General features: G+C 42.7%; 1 protein-coding gene across 1 annotated transcript in view; it reads right to left on the bottom strand.

Moving 5' to 3' along the window:
• LOC136867932 (von Willebrand factor D and EGF domain-containing protein) overlaps positions 1–14214 on the bottom strand; it is an 86612-nt gene that overhangs the window by 46640 nt on the left and 25758 nt on the right. Inside the window, exon 2 of the mRNA XM_067144740.2 lies at positions 3123–3210. Coding sequence (XP_067000841.2) covers positions 3123–3210 — 88 coding nt within the window. The remainder of the gene's footprint in view (positions 1–3122; positions 3211–14214) is intronic.

Below are 14214 nucleotides of genomic sequence, written 5' to 3'. Positions count from 1 at the left end.
ACATAGTTAATATTATTCCAAATTCGAGTTCATTTCTTTAGCGAATTTCACTTCACGTGTTTGAATTCCAATGAGAATTAGATTTGAATATCTGGACATTATTTTAAATTTTCGATTTTGCTCGACAGTATCAGTGATGTGTAGATACCATAGTGTTGGCTCAACGATAGGCTCGGGATGCCGCATGTACATGATTACTGTTCGAGGTGTGTAGACACTGTAGCGTTGCTCAACAATAGGATCAGGACGCCATTTGTACGTAGCCAAGTTATAGGTTAGGCATTTTCATGAATTGACTTGAACGATGATAGTGTCTGCAGTAGAGGATGAAAATATGGAAGATACTAGCAGGTACTATTTATGCCATGTTTCGACATAACCGTTACTAGCTGGAAAGTGCTCCCATTGTAGCGTTGCATCAGTATTGGCTTAAATGTAAGGGTTGTACCACGTGGAAATCTGGCTAATGGAGACGGGTCCCTACTACTTAGCCACGTGCGTTCAAGCTTTTTTACTTCGAGATTTAATGTCTGGGTGTACGGTATGTTACGATAGTGCAGTATATTGACGCTCAGTTATTTCTTTTGTATTGAGGAATTTCACTACGAATGCGGTTTCCATTCTTCAGCTGTTGTTCTACCGATCACTTGTAGATTAGTTTAAGGGACAAGTGTAGGTAGATAGATTTGTAGTTGTAGTTATGTAGAATTGGAAAGATTTCATGTTCCTTTTTTTATATTGTGGACTTAAACTTTAATTAATTTAACGACGTAACTACTTCATAACCTGAAAGTTGGTTTAGTAAGAAGACTTTTCGAGTGATTTATCATTTATTTAACTTCAGTGTTTGAGGAAACGCATAGTGAATTAATGTTTCCCTGCATTTCGCGGTTTTGTTCCTTCAGAACGATGTAACGTAAGATTCTCTCGGATCAAGAGTTGTTAGTTCGTTCTGAACATCTGTTTGGGGTGGTGCATATTTCAGCACTTGGATTTATATGTAACTTAAGGGTGTCACGAGATGACAACACATGGTGTGATTTTATTTCAGATTGTGATAATTGCTGTTAACTTGTAATAAACACTATGCTTTCAAGTAATATTTCGCAACCTATCCAGAGCAACTGATAGTTAATTTGGTTCGATTAAAGATCCATTCGGGGGATATTCCTGTATTCGAGACGATATTCGACTGGTAGATAACCTTAATTACATATAAATCTGGAATTCTATGTGTCAAAGGTCAGATTTTCCACGGATCATGTGGGTTAATTCTCAGTTATCGTTTGGGTAAATGTTGCCCGATTTTCAGCTTTTCTGTTCCTTTTCTGATTTTGCGGTCCACACATTTCATATTGCGGTTTTCTAACTTGGGAAGACACTAATGTAAATAATTGCAAAATGATTTCGCCATTCACGTTATGCGATGTGACTGATTTATAATAATTTGTGATTTATTTTTTTGTTATTTAGAAAATATGATTGTCGTGATTTTGTTCACATTTTTTTGCTCCTCATTTGAAGTATATATGCTCTCCTCTGAATCCTGTCGATCGGTCAATGAAGTGACTGAAAAGGATACTACACGACCCCAAGATCTAAGAATCAATATTGTTCTACTGAAGTAGCCGAGGCAGACGACCGACGATTGAACGGTAGATTCAAGGGGCCAATGCTTCGCATCCAGAGCTTGGCAACAAACCAGTTGCCTTACCAGTGTTGGATGAGGTACTTTCTTATCTCTTCAGTACTTCCAAAGACATCAAACTGACCCAACAATATCCATCGCTACTGGGGATGTTCTTAAAATTAAAAGAGGTATCCCATTAAATTCCCAGTAGAGGGTCTGTTCAGAAAATGCAAAGATGTGCTTCTCCCCAGAGAGAGAGGTTTAAGAATGAAAATTTTAAGAACCATTTTTAAAAAGTAAATGACAAATTATTTGAAATGTTAAAGGTCGGTAACGAAAATAAAAATTATGAGAAAAAGTACTTTTGAAAGTTCCAAGTTGCCACGTATAGTCTCACTTAGTAAATGTAGCCACTCAATATCTCTATGTGAAGAAAAAACACAGAATAAAATACGGGTTATATCTTTTTTCCTTGCAAACTTTGGCATCATTCCAGCCCCATTTAAAAATAATGTCAGTGTCTTCCTTAAGACTGTGTTCTGCGAAGTAATTGTACTGATTACTTTTTGAAAAGTTATTTGTAATTGTGTAAAATACTTCTCAGGTAACTGTAATTCAGCCCAATTACTTTACCTTTGTACTTTTCCTAAAGAATATATATTAAAAGAAAATTGGTGGCAAGATACACGTTTTTTAAATTTGCTTTATGTCGCACCGACACAAATAAGTCTTACGACGAAGGTGGGATAGGAAAGAGCTAGGAGTGGGAAGGAAGCGGCCGTAGCTGTAGTCAAGGTACAGCCCCATCATTTTGCCTGATATGAAAATCGGAAACCACGGAAAGCCATCTTCAGGACTGTCGACAGTGAAGTTCGAACCCACTATCTCCCAAATGCACACTGATAGCTACGTGACCCAAACCGCGCAGCAAGATAGAAGTTTATCGAGGAGACTTGTTCATTCCTACACCCGGACTACTGGGGTGGAGAATCGATGATGATGATGATGATGATGATGATGATGATCTTCAGAACTGTAAGAAAATATTAATATTTTCTTGGGTTTAGTGAGAGCCGCGGAAGTGAACCATATTTCAAAGATACCGGGCGAGTTGGCCGTGCGGTTAGAGCCACGTAGCTGTGAGCTTGCATCCGGGAGATAGTGGGTTCGAACCCCACTGTCGGCAGCTCTAAAGATGGTTTTCCGTGGTATCCCCATTTTCACACCAGGTAAATGCTGGGTCTGTACCTAACTTAAGGTCACGGCCGCTTCCTTCCCATTCCTAGACCTTTCCTATCCCATCGTCGCCCTAAGACCTATCTGTGTCTTTGCGATGTAAAGCCAATTGTAATAAAAACCATTTCAAGTAGTCGTCTATAGCATCGGGATTTCCTCCAAGCGGTTCAGGTTCTCGTGCGACGGAACTTAATAAAAGAGGGATTTAAGAACATTAAGAAAAATTGAAACAAGTCGTTTTGTTGACAGCTGTTACCTTGTTTCCTTTTCGGTCTTCAAACACCACTCGACCTTCGGCAGTGCGGACTGACACAGTGTATGTCACGGGCTGCACAGTGGGGTACCTGAAACAAGAGAACATTGCCTTTCTGATTAAAACATTTTCATGAATTCTAACAACAGTAGGAAGCAGCTATTTTTACTTTTGTCATAATTCAAGAAAAACCTTCAAAAAGGCTTGCTAGCTCGGTGACATGTTCATTAGATGACAATAATAATCTACGAATATTGTTATGATTTTTGAGTAATATTTTTGATTTTATGTCCCACTAAGTACAGTACGTTTATGGTTTACGGAGAGACCAAGGTGCCGAAATTTTTTACCGCAGGTATTTTCTTACGTGCCAGTAAACCTACCGACACGAGGCTGGCGTATTTGAGCACTTTCAAACACACGCATCAAAAGAACTTATGCATCATACGCCAAGCAAACGGTCTAAGACGTTCTGTACAATGTTGAAGTGGTACTTCGAAAATAATGCATCTTCCAGTTTATTGACAACCAAAACTAAACAAATCATTTCAACCGTAAGCTAACAGAAACACAAGTTACTTTCCTTGAGGCAAACACATTGTGTAGCAACCGCATTCAGTACAGAGTAACATCTCCCTTGCATGAATGCAAGTCTGCACCGTACGAGTTCATTTAACCACTACTGGTCCAATTTATCCCATTCTTCAGTGGGAATCCTGCGTCCCGTAGATTTGGCGGTGGGGCAGGACGTGTTCGCACAGCTCTTTTCAATCGATCCCAAGCACGTTCCATGGGATTCATATCGTGGAGACATGAAGGCCAATCCAGTCGGTCAATACCGGCACGATTGACGAAATGATTAAACGATGCCTGCATGATGGATGCGAAAGTTGTCATCCATAAACTTGAATTCGTCCCCGAAATGCTGATGAAACGGTTCAACGATGGGTTGGAGAATGTTATCCCTGTGCTGCGGAGCGTTGACTGTACCCTGGACGGATAACAATGACGTCCGACACGCCCACATGATGCCATCCCAGAACATCGCTGACCCGCCACCTTGCTGTACTTGATGGACGTGATGTCTCTGGTGTGCAGCGTTAGCAAGTGTCCTCCAAACACGTTGTCGACAGTCACCGGGTATCAGACATATGTGGCATTCAACTGTGAAGAGAACTTTGCGCCAATTTCCCATAGTCTATTCTTGGTGATTTTGTGGCTATCTGTACCGTTCAGCATGGTGTTCGGGTTTAAGTGTCGGGCCTCTCCGTGGGCGTCTGGAATACAGAGAGGCGTTGTGGAGTCTGTTTCGTACAGTTTGGTTGGACACGTGCCCCGGTGCACCCCCCCCCCCCCACTCCCCATGATGTCATTTTTAATCATGGTGGCAGTATGGTCGTGGGTCCTGCGAGATAGAAGTCACAGATACCGGTCATCTACCGCAATTGTTGCCGTCGAGTGACCACTACGGAGCAAGTCATGAACACTTCTTGAGTTTTGGAAACTATTCCAGGTCCGCACCACATCACTCTAACTCACTGCTATTCGCCTCGCAACGTCTCCTGTTGTCAATCCTTGATGACATAAAACTACCATCCATGTGCGATCAAACATTGATATCCGTCGTCTTGCCATCGCAGAACGTCTATACATACACTGATTACAAAAACCCTGCACTGTTGTCTGAACGAAAGTACACATGTAACTGCCTCACTGACGTTCAACGAAATTGGTATGCTTGCGATAGATGGGGCTATACGCAAGTCTGTTTACATGGTTACACAGTTCAAGGGACGAGGTGTTTCACATCATTTCAACGTAGGTCGAGGGGGAATGTGTTTATGGCATACTCAGCTGATGCATAACATTGTTTTTATCTGTGCACTACCGGACTGTGCTGAGATCTAACCTGCCTGCTTGGTTGTCAGAAGCCCAGTGCTCCACCATCTGAGTCCCTTAGCCCAGCATTTTTATTACATCCTCGCCAATCGGTCGTGGGCCCAGCTTAATGCATTTACATAGGAGTTTTGGAAGCGAAAGTCACGCCCCTGCGTAACATATGTAACCATGCAAGTCCTATTGTTTATGATTACAATATTAAGACCTTCCAGTCAGTTACCACTGATCTGCATTTAGCGCATCGCCCAGGTGGCAAATTCTCTATCTGTTTTTTACCTAGTCTTTTCTTAAATAATTGCAAAGAATTTGAAATTTATTGAACATCTCCCTCGGCAAATTATTCCAGCTGTCGTAAAACTGCAATATTAACTTCAAGAGTTTCTAAAATAATTGATGTCATACAGGTCATCCAAGGATCCGGCCGACTTCTTCAGTTCATGGGTAGTGCTGACTGTCCTTGCAGGCAGGCTGGCCCAAATGCATTTCTCACAGAGGGCTGTTTACGACATTGGTGCTCTCATCCCGATTTTCAATGTTTTAGGTCTCTTCAGCACTAAAACTTAAACTATCTATTATACTAACAAGCTGCATAGAGTGTCAGCATTAGGTCCACCGCTTTTGATCTGGTAGTCAATGTATCGTAGCCTGAGTGAACCACAGGACCATGTGCCTGTCCAGAAGTAGTAATCTCGTTTCCAAATCTCCATACGCTGTAACTTACCAACATCCTTCCAAGTAAACCGAACTCACCCTTACTACCTCTGCTTCATGACGGCAGGATGCCCAACCTGACGCCAACCCTATACGGAGGGATGTATCCTCTACTACGTGCTTTTGTACGGATTTTGAACCGAAAGTCAGTACGCTGACCATTCAGCTAAGATTCCGAACATTATATTGTATTTCTGTAAGGGAAGAAATGTAAATAGTTAGAAGAGCACACACAGTCCTGTGTCTTAAAGGCGCCAAAAGCCGCGTGCAGTCCTGGTGCGCGACATGTGATGGACGTGCAGCTGCTCCAAGCGCGATCGGTCAGTCAGCTCAGGGGAAGGGCTCACTAGACAAATTGTACGAAATTGGCTTCTGAAACCGAGTTAACTCATTAAGCTCTTTAGCCACAGAGGTCGCACAGGGACTGGGGCACTTCTCAAATGATTGCCACATAGTGAAGGAGTGTTCGTAGTGTGAATAAAAAGTAACGGCAAATTTGAGGGATGATTTAGTTATTAATTGCACATAAGTTAATTATTTATTAATTGCCCAGTTCTTGGCTAAATGGTCAGCGTAATGAACTTCGTTTCTAAGAGCGTTGGGTTCCCAGGACTTTAACCGCGTCTGGTTGCTTCTTCTGGCTTATCTCAATACACACCTTCATTATAATAATTTTAACACTTCACACTACCAATCACCAGAGAAGCATACATCCTTCCACATAGGATTGGCGTCAGAAAAATCATCCGGTCGTAAAACTAAGCTCAATGCTCACGAATATCAACCTCAACTGATTGGGGAAAGGTCAGGAAGAACGAGCAAGGGAGGTCGGATAGGGAAAGGTAAAAACGAGGTGCCTGACACAAGCAAGTGGAAGCAATGCCAAACTCAGCTAGGGAACCCATGGTCGCCAAAGCACGCTCCCAAATTGAAAGCCCCTGAGTCTCTTATTGGTAATTTTATTTAACTAATGCAGAAAATAAAGCATTTCAGAGCTGCATGTCATTCGCTTTATAACTGCCTTCAGAATTACTGTGTAATTTTCTATGAGAGTTCGCTCTCTTAAGTACTACCCATGTAAGCGGCGACGGCAGAAAACAACCACACTGTCGCCTGCCTGACTCAAAGAGAAAAGCCCCGGGGACTCTCAACTTGTGCTCACCTTTGTGTGTGGGTGCTGTAGAATACATTTTTGGCATCCCCTTACCAATAAGAGAATCAGGGCTTTCAACTTGGGAGCGTGGTTTGGCGACCATGGGTTCCCTAGCTGAGTTTGGCATTGCTTCCACTTATTTGTGTCAGGCACCTCGTTTTTATCTTTCCCTATCCGACCTCCCTTGCTCGTTCTTTTTTCGACCCGGCGGTATTATTAGGTTTTCGAGGCCTAGAGAGTCTTTCATTTTCACGGCCCTCGAGGCCCTTCTTTTGCCGATACCTTCACTTTTTCAATGCGTCAGGCCTCTTCCTTTCTTTCTCTCTGCTTAGTGCTGATAGAGAGCGGTTGCCCAGTTGTACTTCCTCTTAAAACAATAATCACCAACCACTCTTGACTTGTCAACGTGGATTCACGACCACGAGTCCCCTGGCTGAATGTTGCGTTGTTTCCGCTACTTGTACTGGACTCCAAACTTTCAACTTTCTAATCCGACCTCCCTTATTCAATACTTGTCCTCTTCCTACTTCGAAGCCGGGCTGAGTGACTCAGACGATTGAGATGCTGGCCTTCTGACCCTAACTTGGTAGGCTCGATGTTGGCTCAGTTCGATGGTATTTGAAGATGTTCAAATACGTCAGCCTCCTGTCGGTAGATTTACTGAAGCACGTAAAATAACTCCTGGGGAACAACATTCTGGCACCTCGGCGTCTCCGAAAGCAGTAAAAAGTAGTTCGTGAGACTTAATAACAATAGTGTTATTATTCCTATTTCGAAGGTATTAGGTTTGCGAGGCCTAGAGTGTATTTAATTTCCACGCCCTCCTTCTCTTCTCTTTTACCGCTACGTTCGCTCTACGACGGACTGGACATCTTCCCGCTTCCCATCCCAGTTAACGTTGGGGGACGGCCGTCTAGCTGTGTTTTCCCTTAAAAAAAAAAAAAAAAAAAACATCTCCATTACCATCCCTATCACTCTTTGAGTACTGTAGTAGACACCTAATAAAATACGCTCTAGCTGTTGTGATACATAATCGTAAAACATTTACAGCAATAAATTGTACAATATGTTAATGAGGTTCGGCTCTTTGGCTGCGTCGGGGCCTTGAGTTCAGAGGGTCTTGGGTTTGATTCCCGGCCGGGTCAAGCATTTTATTCATATGTGCTTATTGCTATTTTGCTTTACGTCGGACCGACACAGATAGGTCTTATGGCGACGATGGGGCGTGGAACGCCTAGGAATGGGAAGGAAGCGGCCGTGGCCTTAATTAAGGTACAGCCCCAGCATTTGCCTGGTGTGAAAATGGGAAACCACGAAAATCATTTTCAGGGCTGTCGACAGTGGAGTTCGAACACACTACCTCCCGGATGCGAGTTCACAGCTGCGCGCTCCTAACTGCACAGCCAACTCGCCCGGTCACATGTGGTTAATTCCTCTAAGTCGGGGACAGGGTGTTGGTGTTTGTCGCAATCTTCACTTGCATATTACCACGGGCGGCCCTACCTTATGTGCTGAAGTGCTGCAGCGCATTGCCTGTTTGAAAAATAAATTACTTTATAAATATTATCTACAGTGAAATGCAGTGCATTGAAAAAGACGTCAGCCAAAGAATAGGAAATCATTCAACTCCTCTCACAACCAGGTAACTAGTCGTGCGCTCCACGCTGGGTGCTGTGCAGATCACAGCTCAGCGAGAATTTCTAAGCTTTTTTGCTAAAGAAAAAACAGGAATTCTGCCTTTTTCACATGCGTGCCTAACTTTTCCGATGTGCTGTGGGAAAGAACAGCCAAGACATCATTAGTATTTAAGAGGGGATCGCTCAAAGCAAACGGGAAGCCATCAGTTGTTCCCGCCAGGTCTTTTAATATTCCCAACTTGCTTGTTCCATACCCATTATGAACTATACGTTTTACGTTGTCAAAATTAGGGCATGATATTTTAATTTCCTTTAATTAAAAAATGTCCAGTTTATAAATTTCACTATAACAACATAACGTTGTTGGTTTTATTTAAATGATTTTGGTAACATTGAGAAGTTCTATTTTGACGCGCTCACACAATGTGTTTCTGAATTCGTGAATGTTTTGTCATTGCAGATGTTATTGTGTGTTTAATTAGTTCTGCATGAGGAATGTGTAGACCTATATGTTTTTTTTTTGCGTATTTGTTCAGTATGGAAAACTCAGCGGAGAGCCTCTTGAAAACCGCGTATGTTTCTAAATATTTTTATTATTGGGGGGGGGGGCGGAGGGATGGGTAACAGCACAAAACTGATTTTCTACACCAGCCGCCACTGCATATTACATTACCAACTAGCACAGAGAACGCGGTAGTGAATACATAACTCCACATACGATTGGTATAAGGAAGGGCATCCGACCCGTCAGTCATTTCAGAAAGGTAGTAAATTTTGGCTGAATGTTAACCCACCCGTGTAAGGATTGATTGATTGATTGATTGATTGATTGATTGATTGATTGATTGATTGATTGATTGATTGATTGATTGATTGATTGATTGATTGATTGATTGATTGATTGATTGATTGATTGATTGATTGATTGATTGATTTTTTGCTAGTTGTTTCACGTCGCACCGACAGAGATAGGTCTTACGGCGACGATAGGGTAGGAAAGAGCTAGGAGTGGGAAGGAAACGGCCGTGGCCTTAATTAAGGTACAGCCCCAGCATTTGCCTGGTGTGAAAATGGGAAACCACGGAAAACCATTTTCAGGGCTGCCGACAGTGGGGTTCAAACCGAAAAAAATACTTTAATGAAAGTTTTAGCACAATGCAGGACACAGAAATGAACGACATGACCTAAACTGATTGATAAAATTTAAAGAGAAACGTACATACACAACTGAAGAAATGGCTAGTTCTCTGTACGAAAATTGTCTTCATCCTTGACTGTACTCATTTCGTCTCCGCTCAGCTTCGTCACATAAGCGATGAAGAAACAAAAATGTCAATAGCAAATGCACCTTCCTCCTCCGTGCAATGCAGATTCACTCAGCGACATGTAGTCCTTAACTGTGAGTCATCTTTTAACTTTTCCGTTGGCTTCCATTCCTTCGTCTTCTGATTCACTTTCGTATTTATCTTCGTTCTCTTTCACTGCTGCAACTATTTCACTATATAAAGTTCACAATTTTCATCCTGTCCCATCCTTTCTCCAACTTCACCACCAGTAACATCTTCGCAGTGTGGAATTCTCTTCCATAAGTTCATCATTACACAATGTACTGTATTTTCCCTGATTTCTTGAAAATTGCTTCCTGAATGGTCCAGCAAGTTTCTCCAGGACGGAACGAAGCTTCTACGCTCGATTTCATTCCATGATTCAGATATCCACCCCACTGCTTCCAAAACGTCTATTTTTATTTTGTTTTTCGATCATGTCACACAACGGTTAAGATATTCTTCTTCATTGCTTCCAAAAAGGCCTGACCCATTGGTTGACATACCGAAGTCACGTTAGGAGGGAGAAACATGGCTCTTATAACTTTCTTTCTTTCTTTCTTTCTTTCTTTCTTTCTTTCTTTCTTTCTTAATCTGCTTACCCTCTAGGGTTGGTTTTTCCTTCGGACTCAGCGAGGGATCCCCCCTCTACCGCCTCAAGGGCAGTGTCCTGGAGCGTGAGACATTGGGTCGGGGATACAACCGGGGCAAATGACCAGTACCTCGCCCAGGCGGCCTCACCTGCTATGCTGAACAGGGGCCTTGGTGGGGAATGGGAAGATTGGAAGGGATAAACAAGGAAGAGCGAAGGAAGCGGCCGTGGCTTTAAGTTAGGTACCATCCCGACATTTGCCTGGAAGAGAAGTGGGAAACCACGGGAATCCACTTACAGGATGGCTGAGGTGGGCTCTTATATCTTGATCAGCGAAAATAATTTAGTGATTAAAAACAGAAAAAATTAGTGTTCGTCAAGTTGTCGAGTTATACGGAATGTCCAGTCAGCGGGATTCTACTTAAAAACATCAATATTTCAAATGAAATGACCGGCATTGTGAGAATTGTAACACCGGCTCCATCGTCTGGGGGTATCCTGCCTACACCTCAGCGGGAAGCACTGGGCAGGTCAGGGAATTTTATCTGAATAGGAGGGCCCGTTCGAGATCCACTCAACCTATGTGAAAACAACTGATGAACTATCTGATGGTGAGATAGTGGCCCTAGTCTAGATAAGGCCGAGAGGATTCGTCACGCTAACCACGAGTTATCTCGTAATCTGCAGGCCTTCGGTCTGAGCAACGGTCACTTGGTAGGGCTGTAGCACCACACTGGATGAGAATTATAGGAAAATGTCTCACTGGGGCCACTTAATGATCTCTTCGCTTGGTGTTCGACTGTTGAATCACACAAATCCCGGAACACAAATTACTACAGGCACCTAGTTGACAATACTATTCAATGTCATTTAGTGACCCAAGACGGCTTTCCGAAGGAACAAAGAAACTAACGTTGAACGGAAACAACATCCGAACTTCTGAACCGTATTATCTTCGTGTCTCCAAACCGCAAACAAAGCCATTGTCAACATGACTGTTCTAACGAAATAGATAAGAAAACGGGAAGTCTGACGATGATAATAGCATGAATACTGTCCTTTACTTAGTCATGTTGACGATTGCTATTCAAAACAACAACACTACTAATGTTGAAACCACAAGAGGATCATACAGAAACCTACCCTCAAATTTTGGCCATAGAATGACGAAAGATTCTTTCTTTCTTTCTTTCTTTCTTTCTTTCTTTCTTTCTTTCTTTCTTTCTTAATCTGCTTACTCTCCAGGTTTGGTTTTTCCCTCGGACTCAGCGTGGGATCCCACCTCTACCGCAGTGTCCTAGAGCGTGAGACTTTGGGTCGGGGGATACAACTGCGAAGGAGAACCAATACCTCGCCCAGGCTGCCTCACCACTATGCTGAACTGGGCATTGTGTGCTATGGGAAGAGATATACAAGGAAGAGGGAAAGAAGCGGCGTTAGGTACTATGCTGGCAGATGCCTGGAGAAGTAGGAAACCACAGAAAACCACTTCGATGATGGCCGAGGTGGGAATCGAACCCACTCCTACTCAGTTGACCTCCCGAGGCTGAGTGGACCCCGTTCCAGCCCTCGTACCAATTTTCAAATTTCGTGGCAGAGCCGGAGAATCGTACTCCGACTTCCGGGGGTGGCAGCTAATCACACTAACCACTACACCACAGAGGCGGACTATGATTCCTCCTCAATGTAAAATTATAGCGTATATCTGGTAATGAAAGTTAGAGAGGCTCCACTGCGGTGGTATGGCCGTGTTGTAAAAAACAGTGATAATGTATATAACTTATATGGAAAGAGTTTTATCTGTACTTTGCTCTGAATTTAAAAATAATGGTATTCCTTTATCGCTCGTGTCCACAGTAACAAGGAAATGCACTTTTAATAGGGGTATAGTGCATGCCTCTTACTCGGAAGTCCTGGGTTCGATTCCCGACCAGGTCAGGGATCTTTTCCTGGACCTGAGGGCTTGGTTCGAGGTCCACTAAGCCTACGTGATTAGAATTGAGGAGCTGTCTGACGGTGAGATAGTGGTCCCGGTCTAGAAAGCCAAGAATAACAGCCGAGAAGATTCGTCGTGCTGATCACACGACACCTCGTCACTTGGCAGGCCAAGGCCCTTCGGGGTTGTAGCGCCATGGGGTTAGGTTTATGGTATGTATGTATGTATGTATGTATGTATGTATGTATGTATGTATGTATGTATGTATGTATGTATGTATGTATGGGCATCACGAGAAAATGGCTGAAGAGAATTTCATGAAATTTCGTATGTAAAATCGGAGAATGAGGCACTACAATCTAGGCTATACTTAATTGTATTCACGCTGAGTGAAGTGCTAGTTTAGTGGTTATTAGTGTTATTAGTGGTCCTATCGATAAATACTACTACATAACGAAAGTTGGACCGAGTTCGATAGCTGCAGTCGCTTAAGTGCGGCCAGTATCCAGTATTCGGGAGATAGTAGGTTCGAAACCCACTGTCGGCAGCCCTGAAGATGGTTTTCCGTGGTTTCCCATTTTCACACCACGTCGGTGCGATGTAAAACAAATAGCAAAAAAAAAACGAAAGTTGGAAATGTTGTTTAATCATGTTAAATGGCGATGGTTTTTGTCATGATTGTCTTAAGGTATAAAACAGCGTGGTCATTGGTCCATATCGACAAAGAACATTGTTAAGATGGTCATTGTAAAAATGAGAAAAAATCGTAAAAGAACGATCGCTTGAAGAATAAAACAAGAATGCACCTTTCCGTTAGATGCTCCAATATCCCAGAGTCGGAAGAAAACTAAATGTAAAGGCCTACAATATCGAAAGCTCATAAAACTGATCAAGAATAACATTACGATCATTGTTGGGATGTGATTGATGGGATTTGGCTGCCACTCATCTCCGATAGATGGGATTACTGCTGCATCCCGAATAAAACAGCATGCCTGAATATTGGCGCAAACTAACTGGGGAGTTAGATAAATTTGCACATTCTGTATGACTGCCCCGTCAACCACGGGTAGGCTACTGCAGCTAGTCCTCCAACTTCAGCCAGATGCGCGCCGACTGTTAAAGCGGTGGATGTACAGCATCATGAAAGGCATGCGTGCTATTGACATCAACCCTCGAGATGCCCTAAACGAGGCCAAATGGCGAAAATGTTGCCAAACAGCGGATCCTGTTTGATGGGAAAAACACTAGCAAATAACGAGAGAGTTTTCTCCTTTGAGTAGGGACACTATAATACACCCACGACCGGGCGAGTTGGCTGTGCGGTTAAGGGTGCGCAGCTGTGAGCATGCATCCGGAAGGTAGTGGGTTCGAACCCCACTGTCGGCAGACCTGAAGATGGTTTTCAGTGGTTTCCCATTTTCACACCAGGCAAATTCTGCGGCTGTTCCTTAGTTAGACCACAGCTGCTTTGCGAGACGTAGGGAGTCTCATGTTCACGTCCTTCGTGGCCCTTCACTTTCTTTCTATGAGACCATCATTCCTCGAAGGGTCAGACCCCGTATGTTTCCATGAACAGAAAATTAATTATGTATATTAGGTAATATGTAAGCGGACAGGTTGTGATAGTACATATATCACCCTCGCACAGTATGTAGAAGTGAGAGATATTATTGTCAGTGTTCGATTTATTATTATTATTATTATTATTATTATTATTATTATTATTATTATTATTATTATTATTATTATTATTATTATTATTATTATTATTATTATTATCTGCATTTCAAGTGTATATTTTGTCATTAATATTTGTAAGCTGGGAGGTCTCCATATGTG

This window comes from Anabrus simplex, chromosome 1, assembly GCF_040414725.1.
Source record: "Anabrus simplex isolate iqAnaSimp1 chromosome 1, ASM4041472v1, whole genome shotgun sequence".
Classification (NCBI taxonomy): Eukaryota; Metazoa; Arthropoda; class Insecta; order Orthoptera; family Tettigoniidae; genus Anabrus; species Anabrus simplex.
The sequence above is the reverse complement of the archived record's forward strand: the minus strand, read 5'-3'. Positions and strand labels throughout refer to the sequence as shown.